The sequence below is a fragment of the Hoplias malabaricus genome, chromosome 2 (assembly GCF_029633855.1).
Source record: "Hoplias malabaricus isolate fHopMal1 chromosome 2, fHopMal1.hap1, whole genome shotgun sequence".
Taxonomy (NCBI): domain Eukaryota; kingdom Metazoa; phylum Chordata; class Actinopteri; order Characiformes; family Erythrinidae; genus Hoplias; species Hoplias malabaricus.
The window spans coordinates 16,526,445-16,543,444 of record NC_089801.1 but is presented as its reverse complement, the minus strand read 5'-3'; the positions used below and the strand labels follow the sequence as shown (position 1 = coordinate 16,543,444).

The following is a 17,000-nucleotide window of genomic DNA, read 5'->3' as shown; positions in this document are numbered from 1 at the left end:
TCCCACCTTTCATCACTACCACTGCTGCTCTTACCGCCCCCTGCAGGACTCCAGAGTCTAGTGTGAGTGGTGCAGAAGAAAATTGACACATTTTGGAGTTCTGAGGATGTGAAAACAAGTGTTTAATTAATAAAAAAAGAAAAATATGCAAACATTATTCAGCATTTGATTTATTAATAAAGTTTATTTGATTATTTTATGGACAATAATTAAAGTGACTATCACCACTGTAACGGTGCGGACTGTTCTCTGTTTTTCCTCAGAGCAGGATAAAGACACAACGTACAGATCTACAAGGAGGGGGTTAAATGGTGAGGTCTCTGGGGTCAGTCCTTCATTTACAGACGCTACTCTGTGATTTTATGTCCGTCTGGATCGGCCGTGTCCCTCGTCCAACAGAGAAAATCACAGACTCAATAATTACCTGTTTCTCACTGAACTCACAGCTCTGGTCATTTTACTCCTGTCCAGAGTCACATGTCCGAGACTGTCCAGGAGACATCGCCTCACAGTGGAATAAAGATGCTGACCTCTGAAAAACTAAATCTGTGCCCCAGGAGATGGGAGAGAGTAACAAACTGTCACTATTCTGTAGTTTTGAGCAGTCAGTGTGATCAAAGCCTGACATGATATAAATATCCAGATTCACAGAACACACAGCACACGGGACTCTCACTCGTCCTGCAGCGATGTTCATGTCCCTCACTGAGACCTGGACAATGCTTCATTACAGAAACAAACCCCTCTGGGGTCACCACCCGACCCGGAGGAAGACCCCAGTGCCCAGAGTGTGGATTGTGTCATATCCCTGTCTTTCCTCCAGAGTTACAGCATCTAAACTCACCTCTGCGTCCACCACCAGCTCCACAGAGCCTTCCTCCACCTTCTGTCCCTTCCTCTTACCCTCCTCCACCTTCTGTCCCTTCCTCTTACCCTCCTCCACCTTCTGTCCATCCTTCTTACCCTCCTCCACCTTCTGTCCGTCCCTCTTACCCTCCTCCACCTTCTGTCCATCCTTCTTACCCTCCTCCACCTTCTGTCCGTCCCTCTTACCCTCGTCCACCTTCTGTCCGTCCCTCTTATCCTCGTCCACCTTCTGTCCGTCCCTCTTATCCTCGTCCACCTTCTGTCCGTCCCTCTTATCCTCGACCACCTTCTGTCCGTCCCTCTTATCCTCGACCACCTTCTGTCCGTCCCTCTTACCCTCCTCCGCCTTCTGTCCGTCCCTCTTATCCTCGTCCGCCTTCTGTCCGTCTCTCTTACCCTCTTCCACCTTCTGTCCCTCCCTCTTAACCTCGTCCACCTTCTGTCTGTCTCTCTTATCCTCCTCCACCTTCTGTCCTTCCCTCTTATCCTCCTCCACCTTCTGTCTGTCTCTCTTATCCTCCTCCACCTTCTGTCCGTCCCTCTTATCCTCCTCCACCTTCTGTCCCTCCCTCTTATCCTCGTCCACATTCTGTCCATCCCTCTTATCCTCGTCCACATACTGTCCATCCCTCTTAATCTCGTCCACCTTCTGTCCTTCCCTCTTATCCTCCTCCACCTTCTGTCCGTCCCTCTTATCCTCGTCCACCTTTTGTCCGTCCCTCTTATCCTCGTCCACCTTGTTTTCCAGCATTACCCGTAGTGTAGAGTGAGAAACACATAATTCCTGATTTATTTCTTTGAGGATGATCTTAATCTGATCTGCTCTTGGTCCTGACTCAAAAAGTGGTTCTCTCTCAGTTAATCCCTGCACTTCCTCCAGTTCTCCGGTTCCCTGCTGAGATGATGTAGATTCTCCGGTGTGTGTCTCCTCCTCTCCACTCGGAGCGCTCTCTCCACCTGCTCTAGTCCCTTCCTCAGGGTCTTCACTCTTCGCTGGTTTCAGCTCAAAGACAAAGCTTCTCTCTAAAGAGGAAACACACACAGGTTTATTCAGTGTTCTTCTGGGGGTCTCTGTGTACGTCGTTGTGTTTGTGATGGTGTCTGACGCTGATCCACTGTGGAAAGTTAAACACACACTAAATAAACTGGTTTGTTTTTCTGGATGAACCTGAACGCTGGATTGTTCCAGGAGCTACATCTGGAAACAGCTGAGAGACAGAAACAGCAGTGAGACAGGTCCAGCTGCAGCCGGGGGAGGGTCTGATCACTGGACATAAGGGTTACTGATGAGGAACTGAGGAATTACAGGGAGACGAGGGACCTCAGGGTTTCATCACGTCTTTAAACAACTGAGAGTTTGATTCTGAAGATTTATACTGATACGATTAATGTTTTAATCTGATAAACACTTTAAATCTCTTCAGGAAAAGAATTACTCACCTCCCGTCTTCAGTGTAACTAACATTTCCTCAGCTTCTTTAATTTCCTTCCTCTTTTCCTCTGTCAGGCGTCTGATCTCTGTAAAATAAGAACAGAATCAGGTGTGGAGGTCAGTTTAGGATCTGATCTGATTCACCTGTCCACTCCTAACCCCCCGCTCTGGACCCTCACAGTCGTCACTGTACAGTGCCCCACTGCAGGGTGTGACGGGGGAGTCGTAGCTGACGGTGGAGGGGTCAGTAACTCAGACTGGGTAAAAGAGTTGGGGATAAATGAGTGGAGAGAGCAGTGAGAGACAGAGGACGATGTTAACAGAGACGTCACACTCACCTTTTTTCAGACGCTCCACTTCTTCCTTCAGCCGTTTACGTTCCACTTTCTGAAAAACAATAACGCAGTCAGTAAATCCTGATTATTCTGTTTCAGTAGAATTCAGTTCAGTTTGTTTAAAGAGAACTGAACTCCAGTGTTTTCTGTGGTCAGGGTCTAAAGCCTGTTCTGGGGTCAGTGGGGTTTAACAGTGGTCAGTCCTGTAAGTGTCCAGTGTTGTAGTGTAGGGTACGAGAGCAGCAGATAAATCACTCACCGGGTCATCTGCAGGAGGAGGAGGAGGAGGAGCGATGGTGTGGAGGAAAGAAAAGAAAAGAGAGAATGATGAACTGTAACAGTTTCACTGATATTAGAATAAAACAGAACTGTCTTCATTATAAAATACAGCAGAACTTACTCCACTGTGCTGTGTCCTGTTCTTTAGCCTGAAGAGAAACCAGAGGAACAGATTTAATGAGGAAACACTGCGTGACTCAAGACTAGAACAGCTGTGGTGTGTGAGAGAATATTTTTCTTAATCAAATTCACAGGTTAAATCTGACTGAAGGGTGAAATACCAGAGGTTTTATCCACTCTGAGACTTTCTTCACTGCGTCCTGATTCCTGGGACACTGCAGTAATCCTCTGTCCTCATGGAACACACAGTCCACAGTGAGTGTGTTCTTTCTGTTTACACTTCTGCTGCTGTCTTTGAGAGTGATGTGGGGGTTGAATGTGTGATGGAGCACCACGAGAACCACAGGCTTGGTGTCTACAGCGAAGAATAAAACACACGGACAGATGTTCATCAGCAGCACAGCTTTACACCAGGAGAGAATCAGCTAAAATCAATCAATCAATCAATCAAACATTCATTCATTATCTGTAACCCTTATCCAATTCAGGGTCACGGTGGGTCCAGAGCCTACCTGGAATCATTGGGCACAAGGCAGGAACACACCCTGGAGGGGGCACCAGTCCTTCACATGGCAACACACACTCACACTTCCACTCACACACTCACGGACACTTTTGAGTCGCCAATCCACCCATCAGTGTGTGTTTTTGGAGTGTGGGAGGAAACCGGAGCACCTGGAGGAAACCCACGCAAACACACCACACTCCTCACAGACAGTCACCAGGAGCGGGAATCGAACCTACAACCTCCATGTTCCTGCAGCTGTGTGACTCCAACAATACCTGTGCTACCGTGCCGCCCATCAATCAATCAATTAAATTTTATTTATATAGCACTTTTCACAAAAAAAGTCGTCACAAAGCAGCTTTACAGAGATCCGGGTTCAAGCCTCTTATGAGCCAGGGGCAACAGTGGCCAGAAAAAACTCCCTCAGCACACGAGGAAGAAACCTTGGAAGGAACCAAGACTCATACGGGGAACCCATCCTCCTCGGGTCGACACCGGAGACACAACAGAGAACAGAACAAAAGTAAAGGTGAACTGATGACAGATGGAGGGGTTATAGTAATATAAGTGTAGTATATTAGTGATGTATGATTCGGATGAAGGAGAAGGTGGTCAGTGTTTCTGTGTGAGTTAAAAGTAGGCATAGAGTTAATTTGAGATAAAACAGCACGGCCAATCATGACAGTGTAGATGAGACAAGGCCAGGATACAGTACAGGACACAGGGGCTGGATCAGGGCAAAACGTGGAGAGCAGCAGGACTCAAAGTCTGAGAGAGACCGGAGAAAGAAAACCAGACAAAAGGAACAAATAAAAATAGAGGTTGGTAGGTTCATGGTAAAGAACGGGTAAAATTGTCCTGCGGAGCTTTGTGAGAATAGACTCTTCATCCTGCAGTGTTTTTCTTAATGCGGGGAACTAAGAGTAGACGGGCATCTTGTGAATGAAGTGTACGTGACTGGAGCAGAAACAGATCCTCTTTAACACACAGATACATAAAGACAGTGGCATAAAAGGGTAAATAAACAGATGTTCCAGATGTTTCAGGGACTGGGGCTGGAACATGAGCAGGTATTTAGTGACAGACACAGGGTTTTTTAGAGTAAGATCTCTCCTAAAGAAGCAGGGAGGCAGGGCAGTTGTTGGTAAACGAGGGCAGTGTGAGCTCTTCTTGTCGGGACCCTGCAGTGTCCTCAGTTTAAAGTGTAGAAGTTGTTTAATCAGATAAAGTCCCGTCCCAAACGGAGCCCTGTGCCCTGCCGTCCTCCTCCAAGTCCACACTCTGGGGACATCAGCACCATTCAGACTTACAGGAGGAAACATGTTGACACACAAACATTTACTAGTGACTGAGTCCTCGTGGAGCCCCCTGGTGGCTCGGAGGCTGAACAGACTGATCACAGAACTCAGTACCTGATAATCTCTGAAGATTCTGCAGCGCTGCTTCAATATCAGTTTCAGGTCGAGACACAATGGGGCAGAAGAACAGAATAAAATCACTCTCCTCCACATTAAACACCTCCTCCACATCGAAGGGACCCTCTTTCAGATGTTTTATGAATTCCAGATGAGAGTTCAGTGTCTTTCCCTCCACAGCACAGAAGAATTTAACTTTCTCTACAACAGAAAAAACAGAACAGGAGAGAAACTGAACATGATTCATTCACAGAGCCTCGCTCCTCACGAGAAACTAGTCATTCTCCCTCCACCTTTCATCTTACTACATTTCCTTTCCCACAAATGAAGGAATAAACTCGTCTGAGCGGCTCGACTGGATCCTGGGTGAACGCTGCTGTGTAGAAGTGTGGACCCCAGGTGAAAAAGAGTGAGACACACGTCCTCCACCGAGTACATAGTGTAACTCCAGCACACTGTAATTTACTCTCTGAGTTAATGTGGTGGAAATTATAAAATATAAAGTGTTCTCCGTTTATTTCCCTGTTCTTTCCCCTTGTGTCTGTCTCAGTAAATAAAGAGTGAGTGTGTGTTGTGATGTAGAGAGGTGTGTTCTCTGTGTGTGACCAGAGGGTATTTTACACACAGCTGAGCTGTAAACAGTGAGTTGATCAGAGCTCGGTGTTGGACACTGTTCTGTTCTCAGCTCCAGATCAGTGTCAGACAGGTCACAGTCACAGCTCACCTCTGTTGAAAAATCTCTGCCACCAGGGCCTCTCCATTGTACAGTCCAGAACACGTCTGTGGTGTTTCTGAGGAACTCTGGGAGGTTGCTGATGTTGAAACACTGTTTAACACACGACACACACTGGGGTTTCTTCAGGAAACTGAGGAAGAAACAGAAACATCTCAAAGATCAGACAGAACCGATTGGCTTTCGCTGTAACACTGGACTATGTTAGTAACATTTATTTACAGTAAAAATCCAGCCCATAATAAACAAAAGGGATTTTATTACCATTTGGTACAGGTTTTAAAGTAGTTATAAAGTATCTAAAGAGCGGTGTCAGTGGTCGGAGTGCAGCTGGACTCTGTGGTTACGGAGGCTGAGAGGAGGACGTACAAACTGCTCTCCACTGTGGAGGATGATGGTCACCCACTACACACCGTCATCACAGGAGAGAGGAGCGAGTTCAGAGGCAGGTTGCTCTCACAGAGCTGCTCTACAGAAACACTCAGGAGATCATTCGTCCCCAGAGCATCAAATACAACCCATAAATTCAAGTCGAAAAAGTCCAGATTGCAAAAATACGAATCTAGGCCAGAGATCAACCAGTGAGCTTCCTCGCTGTAATCGGAATATTTTTAATGTACATTTTTCAAATCTAAACATGTCACCACCTCAAAGTTTCAAGTTTATCAAATGACATACAAGAATAATTCAGATATAATATATTCATTCATTATCTATAACTGCTTATCCAATTCAGGGTCGCGGTGGGTCCAGAGCCCACCTGGAATCATTGGAGGGGGGCGCCAGTCCTTCACAGGGCAAACACAGACACACACACACACATTCACTAACAGCGCCACCAGCTGCGATGGTGTTTTAGAGCGACTTCATTCCAGCTCTCGGGGGGAGTCCGTATCTGCACTTGTCACAAAGAAGTTTCCCTGTGCGCTCACACACGTGTTCCACCAAACTCAGTGTAGATTTGAAGTGTATCTTATTGTCTGTATGTGCATGTTTCTGAATGTCTGAAACTCCTTGTTTCTTTGTCCATGGGGAAGGAATGTTAGGTTTAAGTTGCTCTCTTAGAGGTGAGAGGTCACTCTTTCTCTCTCAGTCCCAAAGTATGAGATAATGTAAACCAACCCATATGTAACACCATGTTTGGAAGAGAAAAATAACCACATGTAAAGGACAGAGAGAAGAGAAGACAGGAGAGAACATGAGATTGGTTTCTCTCACAGGATCCATTTACCGTTTAAAACGTGTCTTTTTCCTAGATGTTTTCTTCCCCCGCCACCTGAGGACCCCGATCTACTTTTGTAGGCACTCATAGTTTAATCTGCTTTACCATGTAATATCTAATATGTAATATTTGTGCTGGCTGCTAAAGTTCCTTCAGAATCAGTAAAGTATCCATCCATCCATCTATTTATCTATCTGTCAAAGTCAGCGGAACTAAACCAAGGATGTGGTGTAACATTAAGGAAGACACAGCTCTCCTCTCTCAGCTTTTATAAGAGGATTTGAAATGGTTTTATTGTATCCCTCTGTTCTCTGATAAACAGAGGCAAAAAAAACATTTTTTTAAATTTTTTAAACATTATTTAATTGAAATAATATACTGCTCCATTTAATTATATTAAATATATATTAAAGAATAGTTGTTGTTTTCAAACTGAGCCTCGAATGCCCTAGATTTCTTTAGCAGGTGAACGCTTAAGTGTTGATTTGGACAAACAGCTCCAGAGTGAATGAGGAACATGTCTCACACTCCTCAGGAGCAAAAGTAAACAGCCTCAGTAACACTTCCCTAAGAGCTGAGCTCCCCCCTCCACCTCCAGCTCCGGTGAGAGAAGAGCAGAGCAGACTCCTCAGTCATTGGAGACAGAGACACAGACGCAGACAGCGCTCACACAGAAGGAGCAGCTGCAGTAGAAACACTGTCCTGAACCCGGTGAAGTAATAAACACAGTATATTTCAGTGAAATCACACACAGTCAGACGTTACTCACCTCAGCAACTTCTCAGCTTTGAAATTATTTTCACTTTCACTTCAGTCTCAAATTTCAGTGCCCCCTGGTGCTCACTGTGTGGAACAACACGTGTAAAGGAAGAGTCCTTGAGAACTATGTCACAGCTCCGTTAATGTTGTAGTTGTAGTGGTTTATTTAGAAAGTAGATAACTTTAAGGTGGAACTGATTCATTGTGTTTCACACACCACAACTAGCAGTGAAATATTTTAATGACAAAGACATAATCAGTGAAGGATAGAGTCTGCTTTGTTTTGTACCACTTTAATAAAGGATATTTGACCTTGTTCGACCCCCAAGGAGCAGTGGCACTGACGCAGTGGTGGTGTGTGAGTGTGGGTTGTGCTGGGATAAATGGATCAGACACAATATTATTATGAAGTGGGATACCAAGGGATGTTCTTCACCACTGGAGCACCTGTCTCTCTACCTGGATCACCTGTCTCTCTCTACTTGGATTACCTCTCTCTCTCTCTACCTGGATCACCTCTCTCTCTCTACCTGGATTACCTGTCTCTCTCTAACTGGGTCACCTGTCTCTCTTTACGTGGATCACCTGTCTCTCTCTACCTGGGTCACCTGTCTCTCTCTACCTGGATTACCTCTCTCTCTCTACCTGAATCACCTGTCTCTCTCTACCTGGATTACCTGTCTCTCTCTACCTGGATTACCTCTCTCTCTCTACCTGGATTACCTCTCTCTCTCTACCTGGATTACCTGTCTCTACCTGGATCACCTGTCTCTCTCAATCTGGATTACCTCTCTCTCACTACCTGGATCACCTGTCTCTCTCTACCTGGATCTCCTGTCTCTCTACCTGGATCATCTGTCTCTACCTGAATCATTGGTCTCTACCTGGATCACCTGTCTCTACCTGGATCACCTGTCTCTACCTGGATCACCTGTCTCTACCTGGATTATTTGCCTCTACCTGGATCACCTGACTTGTTAACACCTGACCATAAGGAAGTGGTAAATGCCAGGTGCTGCCCCAGAGGACAGTTCTGGTGAGATCTGTGGGCAGTGTGTGAATCCTCCCAGAGGAATGTTCTGGAGAGATAACACGCGGACAGAGTACAGAGACACTTCCTCATTACACTGTTTCCCAAACTCTGAGACACTGAGACATCTCCTTTAATAGTAGCAGCCCACAGTGGAACACAGTTCTGTGTCTTAATGAAACGTCTGTGACCTGCTTTGGTCCAAACCCCACGAGCCCAACAGCAGTGTTCTCCCCCTGTGTAAACAGCCCTGTTCAGAACGCCCGCTTTCAGCACCTGTTCCTTTAAATGATAATGAGCCGCTCGCTGTTCACCCCGACCCCGAGCGCACAGCAGTGAGGAGCAAGGAGCAGAAGCTCTGGATTTTAACCGTTTTCACTCGGTTCTCTTTCTTCTCCATTCTTGTTTTCTCCGTTTTTACTCAGTGCTCTTATTTCTCCACGCTCATTGTGTCTGTTTTGCTGTGTTTAACCTTGTCATTGTGCTCTCACATAAACGCGGGTCCAGCGCTGTGATTGGACAGACTCAGACGAGGGGACGGGGCCATTCTAAAATCTCTGCACTTGACATCAGAAGCGGAGCAGAATCAGAACGACTCGTTTTATCTTGTGTTTTCTGACTTAGGCTGCACACAGAAAACTGACTGAGGTCTTTTTTCACAGTGTGTGTGTTGGTGGGCTCCAGATACACACTTTAATGTGAATATGCGCTTTAAACTTTGAATAACTTTGAGGTAGAAGTGGAGGTATTCTGTGAAGAACTGTGCAGGAAAAGATGTGAGTGAAGAAGCTTCTGAAGTTTTAAAAAAAAAAACCTTCAGGTTTATAACGCAATAAAAGATACGGAGACGGACAAAGGTCACGTCTGCTTCATGAGAGAAGTGCAGCTACAGGTGAAACTCCTTGTCCTTTCGCTTTTCACCCGAGAGGAGTTTACAGCTTCAGGGTCTTTCAGTTCTGACACTCGGCGACAGGTGAGATTCTAAATTTCCCTTCGTTTTAGACCCTTGTAGATCAGATTCTGAATCTGGTATAAATCTGGTATGAATAAATCTGAGTCTAATCTGATTCACGATTTACCTTAAAACCCAACTCTTTATTTTAACGTGAAACAGTGAAGTCCAAGAGTTTCAGGAGGTTCAAAGGGTTTGATCAGTGTGAAAGCTGTAGTTCAGTGGTTCTCAAACTGGTGATCGTAGCACCAGTGTTATGTGAAGCAGCAAGTGGTGGTACGTGACCTCGAAACATTACTTATTTAAAGTATTATTTTATAACTGAAAATCTGAAACAAAAAAATTGTGTAAACTACATAATGTTTCACACTTTTCATAATTAAGCTTAGTTTGTGTAAATGTAGTTTGTGTAAAAAAAAAAAAAAAACAGAAGGACTAAACATAGAGAACACATAACTAAAGGAAAACAACGTGGCCGATCTACGCATCATTAGAGTCCTAAAACACTGTTTAACGGCCTCGTTCACCTACTGCTACAAGCGCAGAGAGCCGCTGTGACCTGCTCCCGGCGCCGCGCTGTTTTCACCTGTCGTCTGTTGATCGTTCTCTTAAAGTTTTCCCCAAAAATATATGCTCTCATAAACGTATAATTGTGTTTAAACATTCAGTTTAAGCCGAATTATTTATATTTGATCTATAATTTTAATAGTTATTTTAGAATAACTTGGTGTAATTCAAATTACAAACATTCAAGCAAGTCATTCATAAGATTGATAGGTGGTACTTAGGGGCTTTGATTTGCTAATAGGTGGTACTTGGTCTAAAAAGTTTGAGAACCACTGTTCTATTATATTTTCTATTATAGAACTCTGAATTTAGAAACTGTTAAGAGGCTAAAATAAGTTCTTTGGAGCGCTAGGAAATCCAGGTTCAATTCCCAAAAGCACTTTAATCACTGAATCTCGTTTATAAGTGACATGTACAAGTGTGAAATTAAATTAAGATTATACTCCCAGCTGCTCAGTCAGTAACAGATGCCTGCTTCATGTCTGCACTCTAAAATATATTTAATCAGTGTTTCTGAGATGACTCCACCTTTCCCCTTTACTCCACCACGTCCTCAGGTGAGGAGCAGGTGAAGGAGGTGACTGTCCGACTCCGTCGTGTGCAGGACGTTCCTGGAGAGTGGGTTTGAACTGTTTGTTTTGTTTGTTTGTAGATAGAAGACAAATGCTGTGAAAATGAAAAGCATCCTGAAGGAGAAACACATCAGTGAGTTTTAAAGACTTTACCCGGCTCTATTTGATTCTCCTGTTTGTGTTTGTGTTTATGTAGTACATTTATTATTATAAATATAGTATATTTAAAGTTGTTGGTTCTATCCCCAGAGGCGGGAGGTCCGGACTGAAGTGCCCTTGAGCAAGTCACCTAACCCCCAACTGCTCCCTGGGCACCCACTCAGACTCCCACCCCAGACTCTAAACATGACTCAGACTCTCTCCTCATATTTGTGTGTGTGTGTGTGTGTGTGTGTGTGTGTGTGTGTGTTGTAGAGCTGCCCAAGCAAGAAGATGCAGGTCTGAGCAGCTCTATACCAGCGGTGCGCTGGGCCGAACCTGAACCAGAATTACAGACACACAGCTCAGTTCCCAACAAGAGCCACAGCACTTCCAGACAGAAGGTTCACACACACACACACACACACACACACACACACACACGCACACACACACTCACACACACACACACTGTGTTCTGTTTCTGAGGCTTTTTACTGTCATTATTCACTGGGTTTAGTTTCTTTAACATTTGTAATTTCACATTTTTCCACTCTTCTGTTCATATACTTTATATAATACATACCTCTGTGTGTGTGTGTGTGTGTAGGATCTGAAGGATTTGCGGAGTCTTCAGGAGTGTGTGAAGTTCCTGACACAGTGGGAGCAGGAGGTGGAGCGAGTGTGTAAGGTAACACACACCTGTCCCACTGCACGTCTGAGTCACACACAGTCACTGCTGTCCACTGACCACAGCGAGGACCAGACGTAGCTGGACAGACCTGTGAGATCTAACGGAGAACTCACTTTGATCTGGACTCACTTTTTACTGAGAGACTGTAGAGGGTCCCTGGGGGTGGGTCCTGGAGTAGATCACTATTAATAATTACAGAGGAGACTTTATTACAAACTCTTATCAGTCGCTCTTATAAACTCTTATAAACGTCGCTATTGGACACACTGAACACACACACACACACACACACACACACACTGAACAGACTCTGCACACACACTCTGATCGTGGTGTGTGTCCAGCTGAGAGTTTACTGCGGGTCATACACTGCCCCAGAGTTGAGAAGAGACCTTTACAGACATTTCCACAGCCTTACATACTAAGAGTGACTGTGGGCTAATGTGTGTGTGTGTGTGTGTGTGTGTGTGTGTGTGTGGTTTAGCCTGGTGGTGGCACTGTAACTCCCTGTAGTTCCAGTGCTGGTGAAGCCCGGAGTCTGGATCAGTGTCGTAAACTCATCCTGCAGTGGGCCGACGAGCTCAAGACCCTCAACACTGTGAGCACAGAGCAGTATAACATTAATATTAATGTTGTTAACATTGATGTAGTTATTATTAATTACACTTTTATTATTATTGATTTTATACTTGTTTTTGTTGTCATTGTTAATAACTCTCAAGCACACTCACACTGTTTGTTAAAAGTGCAGCCTCTGTGCCCTGTGTTCGTTCTGGTTTATTGAAAATAGACAAAGTAGAAACAGAATCACGATGTAAATGTCATTTAAAAATTAGGTTCCCACCAGAAAAAGTGTGATAAAGGCATGGGACACACACCACATTTATTTTATAATCTTTACCCTTTTTTCACTAATGAAAAAACTGACAAAAGTCAGTTTGGAATCTACACCTGACTACCTGATTGAACTGACTTCCAGTAAGTTCAATGACTACAGTCAGGTGAACTTACTGGAAGAGAGAGACAGGAGAGAGAGCGATAGGAGAGAGTGCGACAGGAGAGAGATAGAGACAAGAGAGAGAGAGACAGGAGAGAGAGCGATAGGTGACAGTGCGTCAGGAGAGAGAACGATAGTGAGAGACAGTAGAGCGATAGACAGGAGAGAGAGAGAGAGAGAGAGAGAGAGAGAGAGAGAGAGAGAGAGAGAGAGAGAGAGAGAGAGAGGAGAGCAAAAAGCAATAGTGAGAGACAAGAGAGAGACAGTGGAGCGATAGTGAGAGACAGGAGAGAGAGAGAGAGACAGTAGAGCGATAGTGAGAGACAGGAGAGAGAGAGCCAGTTGAGCCATAGTGTGACACAGGAAGAGACAGTAGAGAGAGAGAGAGAGACAGTAGAGCAATAGTGAGACATAGGAGAGACATACATTGTTTAAAGTGATATAGAAAAAGCTAATTCAGTGAGAGAAGTGTAAATAAAGTCTAAAATAAGCAGAGGCTCCTAGGAGGTAAGGGCAGGTCTTGGGGGAGATAAGGCAGGGGGTATTTATGGGCTGATGCTGAGGCAGATACGGGGATAAAGGGCATTACCCACAATGCTGTCTGTTTGTGCAGGTGTTCCGCTCATGTGAAAAGCGTCAGGAGAAAGTCGCATGCTGGGAAACGAAGGAGAACCAGTCGGAGCCGGCCACAGACACAGAGCTCAGAATCATGGAGTGGGCCAAAGAACTGCAGACCGTCTCAGAGGTACTGCGACCACTTTATCAGAAACAACCCTTTCAACGTCCCCCTGCCGGGCAGATATTACCTGTGTGTGTGTGTGTGTGTGTGTGTGCACAGAGCTGTGGGGTGGTGAGAGAGGAGTTGGCTCAGACTCTGAGGCAGTTGGAGCTGAAGAAGAAGAAGCTGCTGACCCTGCTGCCGTTCCTGGAGTTCATCACCTGGTCTTTACTCCGTCACGAGCAGGTAAGACTCAGCACTCGGCACCAGCACCCGGACCGGACCTCGCAGGACTGGATCCGGATCATCTGACCTACACTGTCACGGTTAGAGCTGAATCATACTTCACACAAGGACACGAGCCCAGATGCTTCGAGCTGCACAGACCGGGGTTCAGTGCATTTAAAAATGTGTCACAATGCATTTCGTAAGTGAATGAAATGTGCCACCTGCATTCTGAGTGCTGCTGAAAGGGGACGCTACAGGGAGAGTCAAGTTGTCTAGTCAGCTGTTACTCGCAGTCCAGACTCTGGAGTCCACACTCCCCACCGTCTGCTGAGTCTTACCTTTTATCCCCTGTGCAGCAGGAAAACCCCACTCCTCTGCTGTAGACGGGTTTAACCCTGTTCTGTTTACAGATGCTATGACGTGTCCTCCCTCACCCCCTGAGTACGGTGTGTTTTACACACCACTGTAATGTAAGGGATGTGTGTTTATAGAGCACTGGCCAGGCGTTTGCGTTTTTGTATGAAATGTGTTTCAGCCCTAACCGCCCCTTTCACTCTCAACATCAAACTTAACTTTCACCGTCACTGTGACAGAGTGTCCTCCGACGCTGAGCCCTTCACTGAGGAAGACTTCTACAGTGTTCCTGAAAACCCTGAGGAGCTCACCCTCAGAAACTGAGATTACATAGCAGTGTTTAAAGAACACCCATAAACTCTCATAAAGAATCATAAACAATCATAAACAATCATAAAGACTCAAAGCCTTAGTTATTTTGTAGTTTTTTGGTAAAGCCTGCTGTAACCTGGACACCTGAGACTGAAGACGACTCTAAAGGTGATCCAGAAATGTTCCGGAGTTTTCCCAGAGGAGCTGTGTGTGTAGGATGGTCCCGGATGTTATGCGGACTTCATCCTCCTCATGCCCTGGTAAAGACTACGGGTGAAATCAGAGTCAGTGCATGTGAGAACGGAGCGGGAAATGTTCCGGAGTTTCTCCTGCACGTGCTGCACAGGCTCTGCCCCCACGCCTACAGCACGTGAGCCCACGAGTGAAAGAGGCATAATACGTCTTACATCACACTCTCACTGCCATCTTCACAATAATCCACTCAAAGTTCACCTGAGATTAACATCAGCAACATCCACACTTCCATAATCACTCACTGCGTCCTTTATTGCACACTACTCCAGCACTCACTCACTCTCTCTCTGTCTCTCCGTCTCTCTCTCTCTCTGTCTGTCTCTCTCTCCCTCTTTCTCTGTCTCTCTCTCCCTCTCTCTCTGTCTCTCTCTCTGTCTCTCTCTGTCTCTTTCTCTCCCTCTCTCTCTCTCTCTCTCCCTCTCTCTCTCTATATGCAGGGTTTGGTTCCACAGGTGTGGCTGTTGTGTAAACAGAGAACCTGGAGAACAGGTGATTTTAACTTCATCACTGTGGAGGTTGGAATTCAAACTCCACACACAGACAGACAGACAGACAGACACACACACACACAGGCACGCACACACACGCACACAGACAGACAGTGGTCTGGACACGAGGACAGAGAGTGATTTAAAATATTAAATTGAACTGAATTCTGATGAATTTAGTGAGTAACTGAGTTTTGTTTGTGTTTTATCGCTGTAATGTTGTGTACGTTCCTCGTCTCCGGTTCTCCTTCTTTCCCTGCGGTTCTTGGACAGAAACTCCGAAGTACATCCCGAACTCAGGTATTTACCCGCGTCTCTTCAGCCCAGACGCCTCTGTGCTCGTGTTAGCGCTGACTGGGAGACTGACTGTGTTTCCTGTTTCCCGCAGTGTGGTCCTGGATCTGCAGCGCGGCAGGTGAGGGTCAAAGCCCAGGTTTGTTATTGATGGCGTAGGTAATGACGGGGCAGCCACAGGGTGGCGCTGCAGGTAGAGAGGTAGGTCACACTCTGCTGTAACTGTGCGACTGGAGCTCAACACGCTCAGAGGAGAACCCTCATGCTGCATTTGCATCACAGTGAAGTATTCATTCATTCACCTCATTTTGTTTCTGAGGAGACGGGCAGCAGGAGAGAGGGTGTCTAGAACTCTATGTAGAACTGTATCTAGAACATTGTCTGGTATTGTAATTTTAACTGGGTAAACCTGTATTTGAGCAATATCTAGACTGTAGAACTATGTCTATAAGTATATTTTTCACTGACTGTGTTTGGAAGTTTTTATTAAATGTTTTGGACAATATCTAGACCCGTATCTAGAACTCTGTCCCTTGTGTACTGGTCTTTAGTCTTCAACTGTAATTAGAACAGTATCTAGAACATGGTCTAGAACTCTGCCTGTATTTATGTATTGAGCTTTGTAAAAAACATTTAAGATTTTCCAAAAAGCAGTATTTTCTTGTATCTAGAACACTATCTAGAACTTTGCCTAGAACTGTCCTTGTCATGTACTTTGTGGAAAAACATTGTCTGTATCTAGAACATTACCTAGAATTCTAACAATTTTGTATCTATTGGGATCTGCAAAAAAACAGCATTATCTAGAACTTTTTTAAAGTTTTGATTTATAAATATTGGTCAAAATCTACTCTGTAGCTATATCTAGAACACAGTCTAGAACCGTATCTAGAACTCTCAGTACTCGATTCATGTCTTTGTTCTCTTCCTGTAGTCGACGTGACGCTGGACCCACTGACCAATCACCGCTGGCTGCAGGTGTCAGGTGACGGTAAGAGCGTTCAGGAGGCCAGGTCGGAGATGGAGGTGGAGTATAGCCAACGGAGGTTCGAGGGCTGGCCGTGCGTGCTGGGTGGGCGGGGTCTGTCGTGTGGGCGGAGCTACTGGGAGGTGACTGTGGCGAATAAGGGATACTGGCGTCTCGGCGTGACCTCGTCCTCATCCCCGCGCACCGGACGCGTCCCCATGAGCCCTAGCACCGGATTCTGGGTAATCTGGAGGAGCACCCACCAGTTCTACGCCTGCACCAAGCCCGAGACCCCGCTGCCCCTGGAGCTGCTGCCCAGGCGGGTGGGCGTCTACCTGGATGTTGAGGAGGGACAGGTGTCCTTCTACAACGCGGAAACTCACTCGCACATCTTCACCTTCACCGCACACTTCACAGACCCACTGTTCCCTCTGTTCGCACCGCTGGATGGACGCACCATCATGACCCTGTGGTCTCCGCCTGAGGATCACGCGGCCCTCTGATGGACACGCAGCTGCTGTCTGAGGTCAGACAATCCCGCAGTCCAGATGCCCTTCCCCCTCTCCCTCAGCGCTGAGATTTAAATCAGGCTTCAACAGCAGAGCTTTTATCATCCACACTTTTTCCTTTAATAGTCCTTCTGTCTGTATGGAGTTTTCACAATAAAGTACACACCAGACATTGTCATTAATTTCTGTCTCATTTGTTTGAGTGTAAAATAACCTCTGTTTCATGTTGTCATCGTTTGTTTGAAAGGTGTAGGA

The 17,000-nt window shown here is 45.6% G+C and overlaps 2 protein-coding genes across 2 annotated transcripts; one reads left to right on the top strand and one right to left on the bottom strand.

The window, feature by feature from the left end:
• Window positions 1-751: 751 nt before the first annotated feature.
• LOC136675921 (high mobility group nucleosome-binding domain-containing protein 5-like) lies at window positions 752-5,824 on the bottom strand. Its single transcript, XM_066652735.1, has 6 exons — window positions 5,681-5,824; window positions 4,954-5,157; window positions 3,195-3,388; window positions 2,638-2,686; window positions 2,308-2,385; window positions 752-1,890 (listed from the first exon to the last, which is right to left on the bottom strand). The coding sequence occupies exons 1-6, from the start codon at window positions 5,715-5,717 to the stop codon at window positions 752-754; spliced, it is 1,701 nt and encodes a 566-aa protein (XP_066508832.1). The 5' UTR covers window positions 5,718-5,824.
• Window positions 5,825-8,675: 2,851 nt separating this feature from the next.
• On the top strand, window positions 8,676-16,799 carry LOC136675914 (E3 ubiquitin-protein ligase TRIM21-like). The gene is made up of 11 exons (XM_066652723.1): window positions 8,676-8,706; window positions 9,815-9,928; window positions 11,206-11,333; window positions 11,540-11,620; window positions 12,108-12,221; window positions 13,234-13,365; window positions 13,459-13,584; window positions 14,925-14,976; window positions 15,249-15,275; window positions 15,364-15,390; window positions 16,204-16,799. The coding sequence occupies exons 1-11, from the start codon at window positions 8,676-8,678 to the stop codon at window positions 16,737-16,739; spliced, it is 1,368 nt and encodes a 455-aa protein (XP_066508820.1). The 3' UTR covers window positions 16,740-16,799.
• Window positions 16,800-17,000: the final 201 nt, after the last annotated feature.

What these genes read in the sequence shown, in the direction of transcription:
- LOC136675921 (XM_066652735.1), bottom strand. Translation starts at nt 5,717, where the DNA reads ATGGAGAGGCCCTGGTGGCAGAGATTTTTCAACAGAG. An exon ending in CAGAGTGGATAAAACCTCTG is followed by an intron (nt 2,687 to 3,194) that starts GTATTTCACCCT and finishes ATTGTTTTTCAG; the next exon opens with AAAGTGGAACGTAAACGGCT. An exon ending in AGTGGAGCGTCTGAAAAAAG is followed by an intron (nt 2,386 to 2,637) that starts GTGAGTGTGACG and finishes CTTATTTTACAG; the next exon opens with AGATCAGACGCCTGACAGAG.
- LOC136675914 (XM_066652723.1), top strand. Translation starts at nt 8,676, where the DNA reads ATGCCAGGTGCTGCCCCAGAGGACAGTTCTG. An exon ending in AGCTCAAGACCCTCAACACT is followed by an intron (nt 12,222 to 13,233) that starts GTGAGCACAGAG and finishes CTGTTTGTGCAG; the next exon opens with GTGTTCCGCTCATGTGAAAA. An exon ending in GAAGTACATCCCGAACTCAG is followed by an intron (nt 15,276 to 15,363) that starts GTATTTACCCGC and finishes TGTTTCCCGCAG; the next exon opens with TGTGGTCCTGGATCTGCAGC.